The 23888-nt window shown below is 43.5% G+C and overlaps 1 protein-coding gene across 1 annotated transcript in view; it reads right to left on the reverse strand.

The window, feature by feature from the left end:
- The window catches only part of dhx34 (DEAH (Asp-Glu-Ala-His) box polypeptide 34), a 100695-nt gene that overhangs the window by 54275 nt on the left and 22532 nt on the right, over nt 1-23888 (reverse strand). The window contains exons 4-6 of the mRNA XM_028795613.2: nt 19097-19351; nt 13817-13919; nt 8346-8563 (exon numbers count right to left, since the gene is read on the reverse strand). Coding sequence (XP_028651446.2) covers nt 8346-8563; nt 13817-13919; nt 19097-19351 — 576 coding nt within the window. The remainder of the gene's footprint in view (nt 1-8345; nt 8564-13816; nt 13920-19096; nt 19352-23888) is intronic.

Genomic DNA, 23888 nt, shown 5'->3' on the forward strand with positions numbered 1-23888 from the left:
TGCTACAGATGTTCTATCAGACAGTTGTGGCGAGCGCCCTCTTCTATGCGGTGGTGTGCTGGGGAGGCAGCATTAAGAAGAAAGACGCCTCACGCCTGGACAAACTGGTGAGGAAGGCAGGCTCTATTGTAGGCATGGAGCTGGACAGTTTAACATCTGTGGCAGAGCGACGGGCGCTGAGCAGGCTCCTATCAATTATGGAGAATCCACTGCATCCACTGAACAGGATCATCTCCAGACAGAACAGCAGCTTCAGCGACAGACTGCTGTCACCGTCCTGCTCCACTGATAGACTGAGGAGATCGTTCCTCCCCCAAACTATGCGACTCTTCAATTCCACCCGGGGGGGTAAACGTTAGCATTTAACATTATACAAGTTATTGTCTGTTTTTCACCTGCATTATTATCATTCTTTAATTTAATATTATTTATTGTATCAGTATGCTGCTGCTGGAGAATGTGAATTTCCCATTGGGATTAATAAAGTATCTATCTATCTATCTATCTATCTATCTATCTATCTATCTATCTATCTATCTATCTATCTATCTATCTATCTATCTATCTATCTATCTATCTATCTATCTATCTATCTATCTATCTATCTATCTATCTATCTATCAGTAGCTGTGTGACAAATCAAGACAAAATACTTTTGATCGAATGCAAGGTTGAGAGCATACACTTAACAATGTACAACAATGCACACAATGAACCACCTGGATTAGGACCCTAGTGCAGCGGGTGACACCTCAGCACCACACAGTGGTGAGGTTTTTATGGTGGCTAGAGGACAAGCAGCCTCCTAAGCCCCCTAAACACTGTTCACAATGTGGCAACTGTCAACGTTTGTGTCAGGGGGAAATGTGGAGGTCACCAAGCCTGGCAGTGTGGTAACCTGCAATAACACCAGGGGTGCGACAGAAGAAAAATATGAGAAAGGTGAGCCAAGAAACACACTTCTGCTGTCCCAATTTCAATGCGTTGGTTACTGTCCCAAAACATATCCCATGAAGAACGTGTATTAAATCTGCGTCAGTATGGCAATGGACACCAGACAGACCTTTACATCTGTATTTATGCTGACGTTTTGGTATTTACTTGTTTCTGGTAACGCCTCCAAATTTTATGCCATGTGTACATCTTCTAACTTGTTAACTTAGGAGACCTTTAGGCAAGAAAGCTTCAGGCACCATTTCAGAGACATTTTTGCACCTCATTAGAATAATCGAGACGAGAACAGGCCATTTAGCCCAACAAAGCTCACCAGTCCTATCCACTAAATTCTTCCAAAAAAATATCAAGTCGAGTTTTGAAAGTCCCTAAAGTCTTACTGTCCACCACACTATTTGGTCACTTATTCCAAGTGTCTATCGTTCTTTGTGTAAAGAAAAACTTCCTAATGTTTATGTGAAATTTCCCCTTAACAAATTTCCAACTGTGTCCCCGTGTTCTTGATGAACTCATTTTAAAGTCACCGTCTCAATCCACTGCACTAATACCCTTCATAATTTGAAACACTTCAGTCAGGTGCTCCTCTTCATCTTCTTTGTCTTAAACTATGAAGGCTCAGCTCTTTTAATCTTTCTTCATAACTCATCCCCTGTAGCCCTGGAATTAGCCCAGTTGACCTTTTTCCTGTGCTGCTATGTCCGTTTTGCAGCCTGGAGACCAAAACTGCAACCAGTAGTCCTGATGAGGCCTCACCAGTGTGTCATCTGGCATGTTAGTATATCTTGTAGCATAATGAAGCATAGAAATTAAAACAAAGCAAAACAGCCACCTAGAAAATGGGTGGATGTTCATTAGAATAATGCAAATTCAAATAAAAAGTGAGGCTGTTTTAGGTTGCATTTTAAATGTTTATAACATAACCCTGCAAAAAATGACAACCTATTGCACATTGCTAAGCAGACCACATCTACAGTGGTGTGAAAAACTATTTGCCCCCTTCCTGATTTCTTATTCTTTTGCATGTTTGTCACACAAAATGTTTCTGATCATCAAACACATTTAACCATTAGTCAAATATAACACAAGTAAACACAAAATGCAGTTTGTAAATGGTGGTTTTTATTATTTAGGGAGAAAAAAAATCCAAACCTACATGGCCCTGTGTGAAAAAGTAATTGCCCCCTGAACCTAATAACTGGTTGGGCCACCCTTAGCAGCAATAACTGCAATCAAGCGTTTGCGATAACTTGCAGTGAGTCTTTTACAGTGCTCTGGAGGAATTTTGGCCCACTCATCTTTGCAAAATTGTTGTAATTCAGCTTTATTTGAGGGTTTTCTAGCATGAACCGCCTTTTTAAGGTCATGCCATAGCATCTCAATTGGATTCAGGTCAGGACTTTGACTAGGCCACTCCAAAGTCTTCATTTTGTTTTTCTTCAGCCATTCAGAGGTGGATTTGCTGGTGTGTTTTGGGTCATTGTCCTGTTGCAGCACCCAAGATCGCTTCAGCTTGAGTTGACGAACAGATGGCCGGACATTCTCCTTCAGGATTTTTTGGTAGACAGTAGAATTCATGGTTCCATCTATCACAGCAAGCTTTCCAGGTCCTGAAGCAGCAAAACAACCCCAGACCATCACACTACCACCACCATATTTTACTGTTGGTATGATGTTCTTTTTCTGAAATGCTGTGTTCCTTTTACGCCAGATGTAACGGGACATTTGCCTTCCAAAAAGTTCAACTTTTGACTCATCAGTCCACAAGGTATTTTCCCAAAAGTCTTAGCAATCATTGAGATGTTTCTTAGCAAAATTGAGACGAGCCCTAATGTTCTTTTTGCTTAACAGTGGTATGCGTCTTGGAAATCTGCCATGCAGGCCGTTTTTGCCCAGTCTCTTTCTTATGGTGGAGTCGTGAACACTGACCTTAATTGAGGCAAGTGAGGCCTGCAGTTCTTTAGACGTTGTCCTGGGGTCTTTTGTGACCTCTCGGATGAGTCGTCTCTGCGCTCTTGGGGTAATTTTGGTCGGCCGGCCACTCCTGGGAAGGTTCACCACTGTTCCATGTTTTTGCCATTTGTGGATAATGGCTCTCACTGTGGTTCGCTGGAGTCCCAAAGCTTTAGAAATGGCTTTATAACCTTTACCAGACTGATAGATCTCAATTACTTCTGTTCTCATTTGTTCCTGAATTTCTTTGGATCTTGGCATGATGTCTAGCTTTTGAGGTGCTTTTGGTCTACTTCTCTGTGTCAGGCAGCTCCTATTTAAGTGATTTCTTGATTGAAACAGGTGTGGCAGTAATCAGGCCTGGGGGTGGCTACGGAAATTGAACTCAGGTGTGATACACCACAGTTAGGTTATTTTTTAACAAGGGGGCAATTACTTTTTCACACAGGGCCATGTAGGTTTGGATTTTTTTTTCTCCCTAAATAATAAACACCATCATTTAAAAACTGCATTTTGTGTTTACTTGTGTTATATTTGACTAATGGTTAAATGTGTTTGATGATCAGAAACATTTTGTGTGACAAACATGCAAAAGAATAAGAAATCAGGAAGGGGGCAAATAGTTTTTCACACCACTGTATATTACTAAACGAAGGTTGTATATATTCATGGATGCCAGATGCCAGAAGCAAGCTGTGCCGAAAGCGTACGCGCACAACACCTCAGCGCCCCAGAGTCAAACTCAGCGGCTTCCCAGAGTCAAACTCAGCGGCTTCCCAGAGTCAAACTCAGCGGCTTCCCAGAGTCAAACCCAGCGACTTCCCAGAGTTAGTAGCTGGCGCCCAAACAACACAACACAACACAACCTGTAAATTAAACTTGAGGTAAAGCGTACACGGCAGGTTGTATATATGCATGGATGCCAGAGGTCAGAAGCAAGCCGTGCACAATACAACCGCCGCCCGAACGCGAATGTGCACACCACCGCATATACAACCTTCATTTAGTAATGATGATCTCCAAGCCCGGATCCGCCGCCATGGTCACTTTAGCACGCAAATCTGCCACCGTCAGCAAACGACTGCTAGCTAACGACACAGCCATAGAAAAACAAAAACGAAAGCGCATGGATAAAAACAATGAATGAAGGCCCCTACAACGCGCTTCTGAAACACCAGAACCAAAGGAGTCACGGCTCCAAAAAGAAACAGCTTTAGTACAAATATATTTATTTAATTAAATGAAAACTTTCCCAGGACGCACCCACCCTCCATGATTTTTCATCCTTCCAAAGATTGGAGGGAACAGAAAGTGATTGTCATTCTTGGATTTGCGATTCTTTCGAGAATCGGGGGTTTACTGGTTGTACAAGAAAAGCAGTTCCTCCCCTGGCTGGGAATCAGAGTCTTGCTTCATGTCCTTTTTGTTTATTTATTTTGTTTGTTGAGTATGTGCATTAACCCTTAAACTGCCACATACTTGGGGGGGTTATTGCACCCCTGAGGCCTCATGTATAAACGGTGCGTACACACAGAAATGTTGCATACGAATGTTTCCACGCACAAATCGCGATGTATAAAACCTAAACTTGGCGTAAAGCCACGCACATTTCCACGGTAACTCATACCTTGGCGTACGCAATTTCTCCGCTCGGTTTTGCAGACTGGCAGCACCCAGCAACAAAGCAGTGCTACTGTTCCTGTGTGGTATTTCTTAGATCCACATTCCTGACGCGGCTTTATAAATACACTGAAACTAGCTGCATATTGTTTATTAGTGTAATGCATCTGATTGTAATTAACCTGCAGCAATATAATGGTCCAGGGAATAGCCATAGTATTCCAGATACCATAACTGCTTTAGCGTTGTTACGCTCACTGCATCTTCTTCTTCTTTCAGCTGCTCCTGTTAAGGGTTCCCACTGCGGATCATCTTTTTCCATATTACTCTCACTGCACCACTCGCAGTATTTATATAACTGTATCTGAGTGGGGAATCACAGCAGCAGCTGATCGGAAAGAGAATTATCAGTATACAGTTTCAAGTACACACTACCTCAACCATGGTAAAACGCGTCAAAGCCTTTCCTGTACGGACCTCGCGTTTCAGAAACAGTTTCATCCCAAGAACTCTAAACGCACTCAATCAGTCCATCAAGTGCTCCTTGTAGAACTGTTTGTACTTATAAGTACAATCACCTCACTGTAAACTTACACTACAGTTATAATATTGCACAACCTGCGCCACTTTATAAAGCGCGTATGATGACAATATCATTTTTAAGATGAAATGCAGCAAAATATGTTGCTTACAGTATACAGATAAAACTTTAACTTCATTTAAATAATCTGCATTGTTAATAATTAAACATGTGAGGACACGGTGCCGCAGCGTATAGCTAGTTCACGGATAGCTCCTGCCTTGCGCTGTATTATTGCTGGTGCTGACGCGACACTGGAAGGATAGACGGATAGAATAATTAAACATGTACTACGAAGATATTTCAATGTTCCTTAAAAGTTTTGAAGAATCGGCATTCTAAGCTTACAGATGGCTTAACGTCTATTACAGAGCTGATTGTGTGGCGATTGGGTATTTGGAGAAAGAAAAGTACGTTTGAAAGAGACAGTACTTCTGTAATAAATTATTTCATCGAAGGTCTCACATGGTGCAGCAAGCCTCTTGCGTGAGATATGAACAATCACTGCGCCACCGTGTTCACATGTTTAATAACATGCTTACATTACTATCATCATGAAAATGATACCACGTATACATCTCAGTATTTTAATTAGTCAGAGAGCTGTAATATCACGAATGTAATGGATTCTGTGTCCTGTTGGAGAAAGAGAAAGAACGGAAGCACGTAGTGATTCACACACATAGAGCACATAGAAGATCAAATACAGAACAAAGCATTTAACGTGCTACTTGAGAAACTAGTAAAATAAATGATTTTAAGATGAAGTTTATGATGTTCTACTTTAATGGCAAAATAAACTACGTGATTAAAGTGGAAATTTCGAGACTAAAGTTGACATTTCGTGCTTTTTTCCCACTGTGTGCCTATTTGTTTTGTCTGTACCCTAATACGCTTTCATATGACACCCAGACGGCGGGCTACGACTTGTCTTTTCACGGCGACTTTGATATGTGATTTCTTTTTTATTTCTGGCACTGTGCGACTTTGTGAATTTGATCTTTCGAGTTTCTCCGACACTCTGTCACTCGATCAACTTCCTTTTGTTGATTATACCACTGTTTAAACCAACAAATAGTACGTTTTTCCTTTGCCTCCACTTCGTATTCGCTGAAATTCTTACATTTTCCCCCCATTCTTTTCCCATTGTCTTTTCACAGGAGGCTATTTATATTGATTTGCATATTCAAAGAGGCGTAATTCTGGGAGGAGTTGGGGCGGGACAGAAGGCGCGTGCACGTGCGTTACTTTTCACGCTGATCGGGATTTATGTAGTGGGAGAACGTGAAATTTTGCGTACGTACAGATTCCTGTATCTGGATTTTTCTGTGTGTACGCACAATCCCACTTTTGTGCTTACGCCATGTTATAGTGTGAGTTCTACGCACGCAGTTATACATGAGGCCCCTGGACACCAAATACTTTTTTGCTGCACTTTTTAAGTAAATGTCACAATTCACCAAGAAAATGTGAAATTTTCATGGAACACATATATTTTTTCATGCAAAGAGCATCACAATTACTGCAACACTGACCATTTTACACACTGCCAATGAACTGTAAAAACTATTAAAAAAAACTGCTGAAACAATCAATTATTCTATGTACAAGGTGCAACTGACACCATTGATGAAGTTCAGTAAATCACTGAGCCAACTGCGCTTGAATTGGCTGCACGCGAGCACACAGGCCAACGCTGATGCTGGCAGGCTAGTCTAGTGCAGCGGCTGAATCCCAGGGACAGTGATGGCGATTCACTAGGGAGTGCCAGTGGTCATGAGCTGGCTGCTCAACGAATATACTGATCTGGACTGATCAGCTCCAGCGTGCAGGCAAATTGCTCTGTGAAGCGACTATAGCCAGTTGCGGCGTTCAATGAATTTACGTCGCCGAATATACTCGGCCCCTGCGTGCTGGCAAATTGCACTGAGACACGATTATAGCCGGCTGCAGCATTCAATGAATGTATGTCGCCGAATATACTCGGTTCCAATGTCCATCCAAATTGCACTGGAAACCAACTTTAGCCGGTTGCGTCATTCAACGAATGTACTTTGCTGAATATACTCGGCTCTGGCGTGCTGGCAAATTGTACTGGGAACTGACTCTAGCTGGTTCCGGCGGTTTAAGGGTTAATCTTTGTATTTGATCTTGTACATATGCTGCCTCAATTATGTTCCATGTGTTTGGTGGGTGCTTCCTACCAATCACCACTAGGAACTGCCCTCGGCCCTGTATGTTTGGAGGGACTTCCACAGTTCCTAGTGGTTCATTTCATGGTGAATGTGCTCTGGGAGTTTTGTTGAGTTCTTGCACCTTTACTGTGCTTTATGAATTTTTACGATTTTATTTTTCCATCCTTCTTGCTCCGTTTTTGGAGGTTGTTGCTGGATTGTGCATTGGGAGTCTGTTCACCTGGATTGTCTTGTGTTTTCAGGCAATTCCATTGTGTTTTTTGTGCTCCATTGAATTTTTGTTTGTTTAAGAGCAATTTGTGAAGATCATTTTTACTTTTTCGTGTACGAAGTATAGGGAAAGTATTGTAATCATCCAATTTTTTTGATTTTGAGATTTTGATGAATCTCAGCGTTTTAGACCAACATGAGTCTGAAAATACCATTTATGGAATTATGTCTGTGTGTGTTTGTAAACACGATAACTTGAGTACGCGTTCAGTTAGGTCAACCAATTTTTGCATACACATATTAGGAACAAAACGTAGATTTCTATCAACTTTTGGGCTATTTCCACTAACCGGAAGTGATACTTTTTTATTCATGCAGCTGAATAGTCCAATTTATTCAACTTTACTTTTATAATAATTGTTCAATATATTATTCATTTGATTTGATTTGTTGTTGATGGTTCTTTAATGTACATAATATAAAAATATAATCATTGTCTTGTGGTTTACTCATCAAATATCCCTCCCCAGTATACGAGAAAGTCGAGGGGAGACCACATCTGATTTTTTTATTCTGTAAAGACTTTTCAAAGCCCTTTTTATGGTTAGTCAGGGATTTTGATGGTGTCCTTTCCCCCATTATTTGAAAAGCCATTTGGAACTTTTTTGAGACTTATGTGCTTTAGGATTCCTAGTTCACGACACTGTGTATCTCAGTGCAGGTACCACATGGCAATGTTTGCTTCAGTTCAAATTACAGAGTTAAATTTTAAAGTAAAACTTTAAGTTTGAACTCATAAATTCAAAAATGTACATTTCTTAAATATGAAAAGTTACCTGCAGGACTAGAGAGTCTAAAGCAACCCTTTGAATTTCCGGTACGGGGTAAGGAGCAAAGGCCTCATAATCCGACTCGGCATACAGCCGGTAGCAGACTCCTGGTCCAGTTCGTCCAGCACGGCCCTTCCGCTGTTCTGCACTGGCTCGGCTGATCCAGAACTCCTGCAAGCGCTGCATTTTTGCTTTGGGGTCAAAGCTCATCTCCTTCACCTTTCCTGCAAAACATTTACTAAGATGTTTTACCAGAATATTCCACTGAAAATGCGTATCTTTTATATATTACTTACACTATATCACTTGTAGTGACAACTAAGAAAACATGTTAACCTTTGGTTTCAATGTAGTATGGAGATACGATATTTTTTGATATGATCAGAGGTGGGTAGTAACGAGTTACATTTACTTGAGTAACTTTTTGAAAACATTGTACTTCTAAGAGTAGTTTTACTGCACCATACTTTTTACTTTTACTTGAGTACATTTGTTAAGAAGAAACGCTACTCTTACTCTGCTACATTGGGCAACACTCGACTCGTTACTTTTTTTCCATTAGATACGCTATATTTTTGCCAGAGAGAAGCCACCAGTGGATCTACTGTATGACTGTTTCACCAATCCAACGTAGCAACAATAATCATGACTCCGTTTCACCAATAAGATTTAACAATAGTCACATGACTCCGTTTCACCAATCAGACGTAGCCATGCAGTCACATGACCACACACAAACTTCCTGCGTCTGTAGCCTGTGACAGACTTTTTAGTCATGCGGAGCTCCTGTTCACTGCTAAACGGTCACAGCTTCACTACAAGAACCTTGAGAGCCAACTCCTGCTGAAGCTTAACCATCACTACACTGAATGAAGAACAAGCAGGTTTTAACCAAACATATACAGACACAGACAGTCAAGGTAAAGTGAGACTTGTTGTACGTGCACAAGCTGCCTTGTTCTAATGTTATTTTCTATCAGCTGCGCTATTTGGAGGGCAAGTGAATATGCAGAATTATACGGTCAGTGTACAGTAGATCTTGTCACTGTAAGTAGTTTGCACTGTTCAAACATGCATGTTACCTACTGTAGGTATTGGCTTCAAAAGCTTTGTTGTGAAAAACTGAGATTTGGAACTTTGTATTATTTGTGCATCTTTATTTTGTAATGTTATTTATTTTTACTCAATTTTTATTTTGTTATTTGGAAATAGCAGAATTTGCACATTACATTATTGTCTTATTACAACATTTCTAAAAAATAAATCATTTATTATAATCAAACAGTTACTCAGAATTTGAGTAGTCTTTTCACCAAATACTTTTTTACTTCTAATATTATTTTGAAGTAATGCTACTATTACTTGAGTACAATTTTTGGCTACTCTACCCACTTCTGGATATGATATAAGCCAAATGTGACCAGAGCTGTACAATGGCAAAAAATATGAAAAATGCCCATGAAAACCAAAAAATCTTACCTTACTCACATCACACAATCCATTATGTCAGTTATCCAGTGGTATGTTCAAAACATGCATATAGCATGCATTTTCTCCTAAAATATTGTTAAATCAATACAGGTATCCACTAATGTATGTCCTCTCTAGTAACGTTCAATCCTACTTACATCCGAGGATCATTGCAGCTGTCTATCTTATGTCTGTCCTACCATCCCATCAAACATACATTTGACGGCTGTTAAGGGGGGAATCTATCTTCCCACACCACTTGTGTTCTAGACAAAACCATCTGCACTGCCAGCTGTACAAGGGTACAGTACATGTCTAACTTATGACATATACAGTTAGGTCCATAAATATATGGACAGAGACAACGTTTTTATAATTTTGGTTCTGTACGTTACCACAATGAATTTTAAATGAAACAACTCAGATGCAGACTTTCAGCTTTAATTCAGTGGGGTGAACAAAACGATTGCATAAAAATGTGAGGCAACTAAAGCATTTTTTGAACACAATCCCTTCATTTCAGGGGCTCAAAAGTAATTGGACAATTGACCCAAAGGCTATTTCATGGGCAGGTGTGGGCAAGTCCGTCGTTATGTCCTTATCAATTAAGCAGATAAAAGGCCTGGTGTTGATTTGAGGTGTGGTGCTTGCATGTGGAAGATTTTGCTGTGAACAGACAACATGCGATCAAAGGAGCTCTCCATGCAGGTGAAAGAAGCCATCCTTAAGCTGCGAAAACAGAAGAAACCCATCAGAGAAATTGCTACAATATTACGAGTGGCAAAATCTACAGTTTGGTACATCCTGAGAAAGAAAGCAAGCACTGGTGAACTCAGCAACGCAAAAAGACCTGGACGTCCACGGAAGACAACAGTGGTGGATGATCGCAGAATCATTTCCATGGTGAAGAGAAACCCCTTCACAACAGCCAACCAAGTGAACAACACTCTCCAGGGGGTCGGCGTATCGATATCCAAGTCTACCATAAAGAGAAGACTGCATGAAAGTAAATCCAGAGGGTGCACTGCAAGGTGCAAGCCATTCATAAGCCTCAAGAATAGAAAGGCTAGAGTGGACTTTGCTAAAGAACATCTAAAAAAGCCAGCACAGTTCTGGAAAAACATTCTTTGGACAGATGAAACCAAGATCAACCTCTACCAGAATGATGGCAAGAAAAAGGTATGGAGAAGGCGTGGAACAGCTCATTATCCAAAGCATAGCACATCATCTGTAAAACACGGTGGAGGGAGGCAGTGTGATGGCTTGGGCGTGCATGGCTGTCAGTGACACCGGGACACTAGTGTTTATTGATGATGTGACACAGGACAGAAGCAGCCAAATGAATTCTGAGGTGTTCAGAGACATACTGTCTGCTCAAATCCAGCTAAATACAGCAGTCCAATTGATTCATGATACAGATGGACAATGACCCAAAACATACAGCCAAAGCAACCCAGGAGTTTATTAAAGCAAAGAAGTGGAAAATTCTTGAATGACCAAGTCAGTCACCTGATCTTAACTCAACTGAGCAGGCATTTCACTTGTTGAAGACTAAACTTCAGACAGAAAGGCCCACAAACAAACAGCAACTGAAAGCCGCTGCAGTAAAGGCCTGGCAGAGCATTAAAAAGGAGGAAACCCAGCATCTGGTGATGTCCAGGAGTTCAAGACTTCAGGCTGTCATTGCCAGCAAAAGGGTTTTCAACCAAGTATTAGAAATGAACATTTTATTTCCAGTTATTTAATTTGTCCAATTACTTTTGAGCCCCTGAAATGAAGGGATTGTGTTCAAAAAATGCTTTAGTTGCCTCACATTTTTTATGCAATCATTTTGTTCACCCCACTGAATTAAAGCTGAAAGTCTGCACTTCAACTGCATCGGAGTTGTTTCATTTAAATTCATTGTGGTAATGTTCATGCACATGCACATCTGATGATCACCCTCCAAGCTCTTCCCAGGTAACTGATGACACCCTGGGCCAAGAGGAGGCGCTGTAGCTAACTGTCTTTTTTCTTCCTCCACAGTGTCGAGAAACCACCCAGGGATGGCCACTGACTCCAACCCTTCCAGTCTCTGGGTATAAAATGGCCACTGCCCTGAATGAGGGGGTCACTTCTTCACAAATCAACCAGAGCTAAGCAGACTAGAGAGCCTGAGTGTCATAGGTGGTCCATGGTGTCTGGCGAGTTTTAAAATAAATAATTGCGCCCTGTGAGGTGCACGTTCTAATTGGGCTCAGGCGAGTGTGCTTCACTCCAGGGGAGAGTTGGGATGACTGATGTGATAAAGACGCAGTATTGCACCTGACCCGACACAGACTCACACTGAGGCACATGTAAAACACAAAGGACTTTTATTTTTCTTCACCTGTGGGGCACGTCTTCCCCGTGAACCCCACAGGCAATACACAGTCCCAAAAGCACTTAACTCCACACAACACAATCCTTCCTCTGGCACCACCACTCCTCCAGGCAACCTTGTCCTCTTCTTCCCAATTCTGGCCCTTAGTGGTTGCCTGTCCTTTTTATAGCCCACCCAGGGCTGTAGAGTTGTCCAAGCTGCCTCTGGTATCCATGCAGCCACCCCAGATCCCCACAGGGTTGTGGAGAACTCCATCTCCCATGGAACTCTGAGGGAAACTGAGGCACCATCGTCCCCCAGGGAGGCTGCCACCAAGCGTCCTGGGGGAGGTACTGAGGAGCTCATGGCTACTCTCCCGGAGCATAAGTAGAAGGGGCATTCTGACCGGGCACGGGACCCGGTTGCCCGCCACACTGGCTAATGGTTCCTCAATCAAGTGCCTCATTAGTGCCTCGGAGGGAGCAGCATCTCACACCCTGTGCCCAATTAGGAGAGACAGTATAAGAGGAGCCTGTACAGCAGAGTGGGGAGACAAAAAGAGAAAGTCCCGGAAGAGAGGGAGAAAAGACAAAAAACAGAGCGAGGGAGACCTGGCTGAAGAGAATGGAAGCGGGTGGTTGGAAGAGAGAGTGTGTCAGGCCTTGCAGGAGCCTGAGGCAGAAGAAAGGGCGCTCCTACTGAGTGATTGCCTGGGAGTAGGAGCAGCCTGATGTGCAGGGTCTCCCGCAGATGCCGAGGGACTGGCACTGGGAGACGTGTATGGCTTGGCGCGACGCTCTAGGGTTGCTGAAGGTCTGGCAATGGGGACCCGAGCCAGAAATAGAAGGTAGACTGAACCTGTCAGTGGGTGTCTCCTACTGCACGATCCGGCAAGGATGAGTGGAAAAGATGCTGGATTTTAGAGGGAAGCAAGCTCTTGAGTGTCTCTTGGGAGTTTTAATCTCTATTTTAATGGTATATTTATTGGATTACTTGTAATCTCCACCATCACCTTAAGTTTTTATGAAATATTTATTTATTGAACTTTTTGAAATGCGTTGAACTGTTCATTTGGACCCTGTTTTGTTCCTGGATTTTAATAAAAGCACTTATAACACTTTTGCACCTAACCCTTGTTGTATGTACAGTATGTGTCCTCATTTGCCAGGCTCATCCTTGGTTACGTTACAGGCGATGCAGGTTAAAGATGGTTTTGGGAGAGTGGAGCCAAACCACTTTGTCACACTGAGTAACAGCAGCCACTTACTTTACATGATGACTATTTTTGTGCCATCGTGTGTTTTTGTTTTGTGTTGAGATTTAAAGTAAATGGGGATGGCTGTGTTGGCAACCCAAAAAAATCCCTTAGATGACCACAGTATATATAAGTCGATAGATACCTGTACTTCCAGAGAAATCAATGAATATCACAAATAGCAAACACAAGTCCCCTTGGGATTGAAGTGAAGAATCTTTACCAAAGAAATGAGAATCACACTTCATGTAGATAGACAGACACACAGAGAGCCCAATATGGCAACTGCAGTAGGTGCTCTTTGCATTATAAGCAAACACACCTAAAAACTGGCCAGGTGGTATGTGTGTTGATTCAATGGGCAATCAGTTCTGTAGCAATCTTTTTATTTTCATCTATGTTTTACTTTACCTGAATCAACAACAAATCTGACTCCATCGATGGTAACTGATGTTTCTGCGATGTTGGTTGAAATGATGCATTTTCGAATGCCAGCAGGAGCTATATCAAACACCTAAATGAGACGAGAGAAAGTAAAGAGCGTGACCAAGTACACAATGTGGAATTACACATTATTCCAAGTAGTAACTCTGTAATGTCCCATCATGCTATTAGGTAACTTTCTTTTTATCTAGCATTTTGAAAATAAGTGTGCACTTGAACTCTGAAGATTGCTCTGTTGTCTAGAGCACAGGGTGTAAAGCCTGGAGGGCCACAGTGGCTGCAGGTTTTCATTCTAACCATCTTCTTCATTAGTGAGCCATTTTTGCTGCTAATTCACTTCTTTTGCCTTAGTTTTAATTAACTTGACTCAGGCCCTTTAGTTGTCTCTTTTTCCTTAATTAGCAGCTAAACAATTACATTACATAACAAAGCTTTTGCTTCTTGAACACTGTTGGGTGTTTCTTATAGATTTTTGGGTGCTGATCACGAATATCACATTGACATTTACCCATCACATACCATTTCAGTTTTGTCATGATTTTTTTCTTCTATTTGTATTCATCCCATAAGTGACTTATCAACAATGGTTTGTGCAGCCTGGGCGTGTCCAGCCATGGAATCAGGTCAGGTTGGAAGCTGTTCTGTTGAAGCTGACATCCTGGGCAGGTCTGAACGAGCTTGACGCTGCCTCAGCATGCTATAAAGGTGGCTTGCATACACCGATCCTGCTCATTTGGTTAATATAGATAGTCAGTGGTATGTATAGTATAAGTTGTCACAGGAGGCTGGGGGACTGATGACCCAGTCGGGATGCCTGGAAGGACCGGGAGGTCGTTTATACGTCCCCCATGCCATGAGGGGGCAACCGCCCTGGATCTTGAGGAGACCATGGGAAAGGAGCAAGGAGGCTCAAGCCCATTGAGGCCCGTGGTCACCGCCTGGGGGCGCCCCGAGCCTCATGGAGCCCGGGAAACAGGCACTTCCGCCACACCTGGGAAGGTGGAGGAAGATCCTTCCAGGGATGTCCGGAGTGCTTTCGAGTGCAAGGTCAGCACTTCCACCACACCAGGAAGTGCTGCTGGAAGAGTGTCATCAGGCACCTGGAGCAGATCCGGGTGAGAGTAAAAGGGGCCGCCTCCCTACAATCAGGGAGCTAGAGTCGGGAGTGGGAGCAGGACGAAGCTCCTGTGAAGAGAGGAAAGGCGGCCCACGGACTGAGAGAGAAAGGCCCGTATTAGGGGTGTTTAATGCTGTGTGTGACTGTGTTTAGAGAAATAAACGTGTGCTTTTTGTCACACACGTGTGTTTTGGAGACAACCAAAGGGCTTGAATACAAGTCATTCCATGCCAGACCAGGGGGTGGCGAAGTGCACTAACTTTCCCTCTCGATCTTTTGCAGACCAGTCTAGGGAAATCCCGCCCGGCTCTGGGGCAGCCAATGACGTCCCTTCCGGTCCGATACTGATGACATCACTTCCTTTTCTGGCCTTTAAAGCTGCCATACTGCCTGAAGAGAATCAGTTCTGTTGTGGACTCTGTTGAATAAACATGTCGCTATTTTTGACTCAATTTTGCAGCTGGGAACTATTAAATGGGTGGCTGCCCCAACCCTTCGCAATGTCTCATGGTCGTTATTGCGACATTTTTTATGAAGACGTGGTCTCTGTCTGATGGTGTTTGGACCGGTTCTCACACAGTATAGTAAAGTATAGTATCTGTAGCAATATAACAGTAAGTAAGCTTGATGCTATAGACGTTTTGGTGTCAGGCGATATGTCTCGTCAATGTCATAACAGCTGCAATACATTCTGCTATATCTGTGTGTGGCGAATATACACTTGCGCCTCAGAGACGTTGGATGACTGCTCTTGTGAAGAAAGCTTATCATCTGTATTTCGGCTGGTGATCAAGACAAGGAATGGGCACCTCATATTTGCTGTGCGACATGTGCTGTCAGTCTGAGAGCCTGGCTCAGAGACACTTGAAAAACGATGCCGTTTGCTGTTCCAATGATATGGTGAGAACAGAAAGACCACGTGATGGACTGTTACTTCTGTTTGACTAACGTGTCTGGTTTCTCTGCCAAAAACAAGAAGTCAACTGAATATCCTAATCTGCCTTCAGCAATGAGACACGTGCCACATGACGACAGTCTTCCAATTCTGAAACCACCAGACGATTGGACCTTAGATGAACCAGATGAAGAAACTGCAATGCAGGGTACTGACAGTGACATTGACCTGGATTTTGAACCGTGCTCATCAGGCGATCCACATCTGATAACACAGTCCGTATTGAACGATTTGGTCAGAGATTTGGGTCTGTCAAAAGCAAAAGCCGAGCTGCCGGGTTCGAGACTGCAGGAATGGTGTTTGCTGTCACCAGGTATGAACATTTCTGTGTTTCAAGTCCGACGTCATGATATAGCCACATTTTTTGCAGTCTCTGTTTCTGTTGTGACATTGAAGGATTGTTCTCAGCCTTGGGTTGTGATCACAACCTGGAAGAGTGGCGTCTCTTCATTGATTCGTCAATGTTAAGCCTGAAAGCTGTTCTACTAAACAATGGCAACGTTTATCCTTCAGTACCTGTTGGCTGTGCAGCACACATGAAAGAAACGTATGAGAATATGGAACTGTTGCTGAAGCACGTCCAGTATAGCAGGTACAACTGGAATATCTGTGGAGATCTTAAAGCCGTTGCTCTGTTACTAGGACTGCAGCTCGACTATATAAAGTACTGTTGTGTCATCTGTGAATGGGACAGCCGTGCCAAAGAGTCGCACTACACTCGACAGAACTGGCCACTCCGTAAAAAGTTAGTTCCAGGACAGAAAAATGTGGCACATGAATCGCTTGTCAGCCTAGCAAAGATATTTTTGCCTCCTCTTCACATAAAACTGGGACTCATGAAGAATTTTGTGAAAGCACTGAACAAGGAAGGCGAAGGTTTTCATTATTTAAGACAGATGTTCCCAAGAATAACTGACGCCAAGATCAAAGAGGGCATTTTTGTTGGCCCCCAGATCAGACATGTTATGAGTGACAAGCGGTTTGAAGATCTGTTATTTGGGCCGGAAAAAAATTGCCTGGAAAGCCTTCAAAGATGTTGTTGACAATTTTCTGGGCAATTACAGAGCCCCAAACTCCATTCAGCTGGTAGACAAACTTCTCAAAGCATACAAGACAATGAAGTGCAACATGTCACTCAAGATTCATTTCCTCCACAAACACTTGGACTTCTTCCCCGCAAATGTCGGTGCAGTCAGTGACGAACACGCTGAAAAGTTTCACCAGGACATTGCTACGATGGAGAGACGATACCAGGGCAACTGGAATCCGTCAGTGCTTGCTGACTACTGTTGGACACTGCAACGTGATGCACCAGCCATTGAATACAAAAGAAAATCAAGAGCAAAACACTTTTAATTCTGTTGAATTTAATAGCTTATGCGAAACATAAACGGGACTAAATACGGTATTGTCAGTAAACATATAAATGTCTATTTTTCAGAGTTCCTACGTGATGCAGTAAAACCAAAACTATATTTGTGCATACTCAGTAGGTACCTGTCACAATCAGGCAAAACCTTTTCAGGAAGCAAGACGTTTCAAAACAATTGTTGTGCAGTGATAAGACACAAAACAAGCTGCCACATGACCAGCTCACCTGTGCCTATCACGCAATATTTGAAAATAAAGAAAGGTGATGGTCTTGGTAAGTTTGATCTCTCAGATCACCAAAACATTTGGACGGTGTTCTATGAAAAAACAGAAAAATCAACAATTTTAGAAAAGTCTGCTGTGGGAGAATGAGAGCAGCAACAAGCCATGGAATTAAATGACAAGTTTAATTAACAACAAGAATCAGCTTCTCATTAGGAGATTGTTTGGAATGGAGTTGGTTGCAGTTTGAAATCCCAGTTTAGCTGGTCTTTCTGTTGGCTCGTTTCACATCTTGTTTCTGTTTGGCTGTCATTTAATGAAGAAAAGAATCAAATCAGAGGATTGAATCCTTAAAAACAGGGCTATTAAAATGAAGGGAAAAGGAGTTAATTAGCAGTGAAAACTGATTAGGAAAAGGGTTACAATGAAAACCTGCAGCCACTCCGGCCCACCAGGCCCGGAGTTCGACACCCCTGAGCTAGAGCTTCAGTTTCACTAGTCTTTTCCTACTTTTCGATGTGGATAAACTTTGTAATAACAAAACATTCAACACAGTGCCAAACAGCAAAAATTTGAAAGCTTGAAACACATCTTTCTACTGACTGGCTAACTGCAGTAATAATTGGCATGAAAATTGGTGGCAGTCCAGGTTTTCATTGAGGTCTACCTGAGCTCAAGTTTGCTAAGACGACGTGCCCTCAAGGAGAAGGAGCACATTTAGAGGAGGCTCCAAATTAAGTGTAGAGGAGTAGAAGTAGGGTGGTGGGTGTGAATGAGAGCCAGGACCATACGTAGGTCATTATAGGCAGACTGGGATGCATTCATGAAGAACATTGAAAGCTGAAATACAGAACTCCAAAAGAGGAAAGTAATGTGTGTGCTTGAAATGGTCGTCAACAAAACATTCATTTTTTGATCTCCATAGATCAACAGGGGTGGTGTGACTGGGAGACAGAAGAACACAGGCAGTAGAGGTGGGTGATATAATGTCATTACAATAATACATGTTGTAAGTGCCATACAGGATGGACGGGAAATGATCGAAGATGATTTCTTGCCCTTTGTTCACCTTGCAATGCTCACCCTGGTTGGATCAAAGAATAATGGATAATGGGCGAAGTTAAATACCAGGAGCAGTTCATCCCCCAGCATGACCAGATCCCAGTTTGCACACCCCAGGGTTGCATGGCACTTGGAGTATGAAAGTGCAGCACTGTCGGGGTCCTTGAGTGCCACCAGTAGGTGCTGCTGGGGAAGGACATCCCAGGTTTTCATATGACCTGGAAGTGCTCCCGGCAGGCAATGCATTAACACCAGGAAGCACCCCCATGTCTGGCTTAAGAGGAGTCCACCGCCTCACCACAGGGAGTCAGAGGGCAAACTCACCAGGAGAAAGGGAAGGGCTGGCAGATAATTTATAATTGTAGTCCCAATGGCTGTGCTCACACTTCATATTCACTTCATTGTTCTTGCATTTCCTTCATCATTGTTCAAATTAATATTCCTGAAACTTTTGTAACCCAACAAAAAAAAGACAACTAAACATTACTAACATGATTTCTTTTGTTTATGTGTAGCTTACCCGATCTTGGTCAGCCACAGAGAGGGTACTGTGGAGCGGAAGGGCAATCCAGCGCTTTGTGTGCGTGGCATACGTCTGCACGGCCTCCATAATGGTAGCGATCTCAGAGACACCACTAAGGAAGAGGAGCAGGTCTCCACGTTCATCTGCTGGGTACTTGTGGTCAATTCCCTGCAGGATCCGCAGATAGGGTCTAGGATCCATTTTCTCAGAACGAGAGGGCTGCTCCTCTTGTGGTATGGGTTGATAAATAACCTAATGACAAAGAGATTGAGAACAATGGATACACGTTGTCACACACATGTTCATGGGAGGCAGCTAAAGGGCCTGAATGAGAGTAATTCCACGTCAGACCAGGGGATAGCGGAGTGCACCAACTCTTTCTCTCGCTTCTCTGCAGACCAGTTACGGGAAATTCCGCCTGGCCCCGATGACATCATTTCCAGTTCAGGCCTCAATGATGCCATTTCCGGCCCCAAAGATGACAACACTTTCCAGTCCCGGCCCCCGATGATGACGTCATTTCCTCAATACCCCTTTAAAGATGGCATCTTTGTGCCGAGAATCGGTTCTGGTCTTGGACTCAAATCTGTGCACATTGTACTTGCTTAAACCCAATTGGCAGCCAGGGAAATAATATTATCGGGTGGCTGCCCCAAAACCTTTTTGATGTCTCCAGCCATTTCTTGTGACAATGTCTAATTGTTGAAACCTATGCATTTCTTAAACTTTATATCAAAACATTACCAGGGCCAAATGATATCCAAGCAGGGTTAAAGCATGTTGGCACCAGCTGCATCAGAAAGCATTGCCAAGATCCAGAAAAGTCCAGAGATGTCTGAACTAACTTCACCTATGCTGTTCTCCTACTATTGACTCATCTTTTGGTAACAGAACTTTATTTATCCCCAGGGAGAAATTTGGCTTTTTACGGAACCTGTTTAGACAGATGTGCTTCTTGACACACTTCTGCTCAATAATTCATTGTCTGAACCTCCTCAGTGTTGGTGTGTCAGAGAGAGGATGTGCAGCATTGCTCATAATGGCACTCATCTTTGATTGAATTCTCTCCTCCTCTACGACCTCCAGGGGGTCCAGAGTGTGTCCCAAAGCTGAGCATGTCCTTTGAATTAGCTTTTTGATTCAGTGGGCCAGTCTTGAAGTGATGTTACCAGCCCAGCATACCACAGTGTAGAAACTCACACTTGGCATCACAGAATTGCAGAAAATGTGAAGGATGACACTACCCAAGTAAAGGAATGAAGTCTCCTAAGAAAAAACAGCCTGATGTGCCCTTTCTTCTCTAGCTCCTCTGTGTTTCCAAGACTAGTCCAACCTGTTATTAATGTGGATCCACAAGTACTTGTAGGTGTGCACCGCATCTACATTTAGTCCATGAATACTGACCAGACAAAGAGACTTCTTGGTGTGGCAAAAGCCAGTAACCAATTCTTTGGTGCGGCTAATGTTAAATTGCAGACATTTAGTTGTGTACCAAGAAACAAATTCTCCCCGAGTCCTCTCCTCTGTCTCATCCCCCTCATCAAGTGTCACACACGTGCACATGGAGTCAGCCGAAGGGCTCACAAGGGATAATTCCATGCCAGACCAGGGAGTGGCAGGGTGCACTAATCCTCCCTCTTTTTCATTCGGCAGACCAACCATGGGAAATTTCAGCTGGACTCGAGGACGTCAATTCCGTTTCCGGGCCCAATGACATCACTTCCGGTTCCTGCCCTGATGACATCACTTCCCTTACCCAGCTTTAAAACCCCCATCTTTGCCTGTTATGATTGTTCTATTGTTGGACTGAAGTTTGTTGAGACCTGTTCTATGGAACCAACCTTTCAATTTTGGCAGCCTAACTCAAGTATGCGGGGTAGCACGGTGGCACAGTGGTAGTGCTGCTGCCTTACAGTAAGGAGACCTGGGTTCGCTTCCTGGGTCCTCAATGCGTGGAGTTTGCATGTTCTCCCCGTGTCTGCGTGGGTTTCCTTCGGGTGCTCCAGTTTCCTCCCACAGTCCAAAGACATGCAGGTTGAGTGCATTGGCGTTCCTAAATTGTCCCTAGTCTGTGCTTGGTGTGTGTGTGTGCCCAGCGGTGGGCTGGCGCCCAGCCCAGGATTTGTTCCTGCCTTGCGCCCTGTGTTGGCTGGGATTGGTTCCAGCAGACCCCGTGACCCTGTTTTAGGATATAGCAGGTTGGAAAATGACTGACTGACTGACTCAAGTATATGGGCGGCTGCCCCCCAAACCTCTTCCTGCGTCTGTCCTATCTTTTCACACAGGACACCCCATAAGTGCAGAATCACCTGAGGATTTCTGCAAGTGAGATGACCTGCTGTTATATTCCTATTCAGAGGTGTGCAGAGTGGAGAGAGAAGCAGACAGGCCTGTTCCTTGTGGCGCTCCAGTGTTGCTCACACAGTCATTGAGTCTTACAAAATGCGGTCTGCCTGGCAGATAGTCCATCATCAGGGCATCACAGGCTCATCCACCTACATATGTCTGTGTTGACCATCTTAACAAAGGTGGCTGGATGGTACTTAAGGCACTGGAAAAAATCAAAAAACATCATCCTCACAGAGTGGCCAGCTTTGTCCAGCCTTGTGGAGCAGATATTATAATTGCACCTTCCACTACATTTTTTTCCCCGATAGGCAAACTACAGTGGGCCCAGGTGGTCTACCACTAGAAGACTCATCCAGTCCAGGATCAGCCTCTCCAAGGTCTTCATGATGTGAGACGTTAAGTGCCACTGCTCTGTAGTCATTAGGTGATGAGGCACCTGCCTGTCTACTCTGGAACAGGAACAATGCAGAATGCTTACAATATAGAAATTAAAACAATGCCCTGGAGATCGGAGATTGTACAGAAAAGCCTAATTGGCCGGTATGCACTTTGCTTCATTCTTTGTCATTTTGATTGGTCTGGCTACAGAGCAGTTAACAGGCAAAGTCAACCAGAAGTGTCCGATACATGACCTCACCAGGTCAAAGCCATAAAAGGGTCAGCGTCGTGCACTTCCTGGTTTGTCCGAATTTATGAATATGACTTTCAATCCAAGTCTAAATTGGACTTCTAGTATTTGGCTTCAATCTTCGACTCATATTTTGACCCAATTTACATGTTAATTCTTGGTTTTGTTCTTCTACTGTTGAATCTTGACTATGATTTTTTCTTTTCCCATTTTTTGGGCTCTGTTTTCTCAATTTTCACTCTCCTGATTTTCACCTTGGGACAAACTTACCAGGACCAGTTGTCTCCTGATTCCATTACTCTTTCTAAACTGCTGCCACTCAGTGCAGTGAGCCCGTGGACTGATTTTGAGTTTAGACATTAGCTAACCATAATGGCCTGTTTGGACTTCTTTCTCTTCTTCTCTGGCTTCTTCATAATAAACTCACTTGTCTTTGCCATCAGTCATAAGACTCTCCTCTCTACCGCACCTCCATTTTCTTTTTTTACTTCACCAATTATGTTGCTTAATGGAAATGTGTACAGTGGCAAACAGAAATATTCAAGCCCCTCACCTCAAAAGAAATTACAGTGATATGAATCGAGGTTAATGATAGTATAACACAAAAAGCCTCTGTAAAAGACAGCCAGCAGCCCAAACTGGCCGGGACGCCCAAGACATGGGAAGAAGGGGGAAGGGGGCTTCTTTAAGGCACTGCCTCCCCCAAAATGCTACATGGCAGCTTCCCTGGATTACAGTGGTGCCCCGGATTCCCACAGGGCACCATGGGACTTGGAGTTCTTTATTTCAGCCCTATTGGGTACCACCAGGAGGTGCTGTAGAGGACTTAAATGGCACAAGCTTTTCTCTGGCAGACCACGTGAAAGAAAGAGCAGAAGCACTTCCGGGTTGGCCAATATAAAAGGACTGGACTAACCTCACAGGGACGAGCCAGAGTCGAGTGAAAGGTAGACAAAGCTTTCTGGAAGGAGCAGAGGAGAAAGAGAAGAGAAAGAAGAATAATTCTGTGTTGTATTGTTTGCTTCTGGCTTTGGGGAAGAGTTTCCTTAAAAATAAAAAGCTGTTTGTACTTTTCACTTGTGCCTGGTGTCTATTGTGTTGGGTTAGAGGAGCAACAGTGCCCTCTAGTGTCCACACCTTAAACTTTTTTTTTTTTTTTTTTGGTATAGTCAGTCTTCCAAAACATGCAGTTTTCTGAAAAGCACCCAAAGCAAGGGTCTGAAACATAAATCCAACCTAAAATATCAGTTGCTGCTGGTGCTGTGGCCACCACTTCTACAATCTCTTGTGGCTCAAGATCTTCACGGGTGGCACAGACGGCTGGCAGGAATGCATGGGTCCGGTTTCCTTCCACAGTCCAAAGACATGCAGGTTAGATGGATTGGCGATCGTAAATTGGCCCTTGTGTGTCCTTGGTGTGTGGGTGTGTGTGTGTGTGTCCTGCGGTGGGTTGGCACCCTGCCCAGGATTGGTTCCCTGCCTTGCACCATGTGTTGGTTGGGATTGGCTCCAATGGACCCCCGTGACCCTGTGTTCGGATTTAGCGGGTTGGAAAATGGATGTATGGATCGATGGATAGAATATATATATATATATATTGAGACAAGCGTCCGAGGTCCCATGCCTGGCCGGGACGCCCCTGCTGCTTATATTCCGGGGGAGCAACCTTGGGCAGCTCAATACCTCCCCCGGGGACACTTGGTGGCAGCCTCCATGGCCGACAGTGATTTCCCCAACCTCCCTCACGGCTCCATGGGAGATGGAGTCCTCCACAGCCTGGTTGGGGCCCGGGGTGGACTCTAGGGGGGGCTG

Source organism: Erpetoichthys calabaricus, chromosome 1, assembly GCF_900747795.2.
Source record: "Erpetoichthys calabaricus chromosome 1, fErpCal1.3, whole genome shotgun sequence".
Taxonomy (NCBI): domain Eukaryota; kingdom Metazoa; phylum Chordata; class Cladistia; order Polypteriformes; family Polypteridae; genus Erpetoichthys; species Erpetoichthys calabaricus.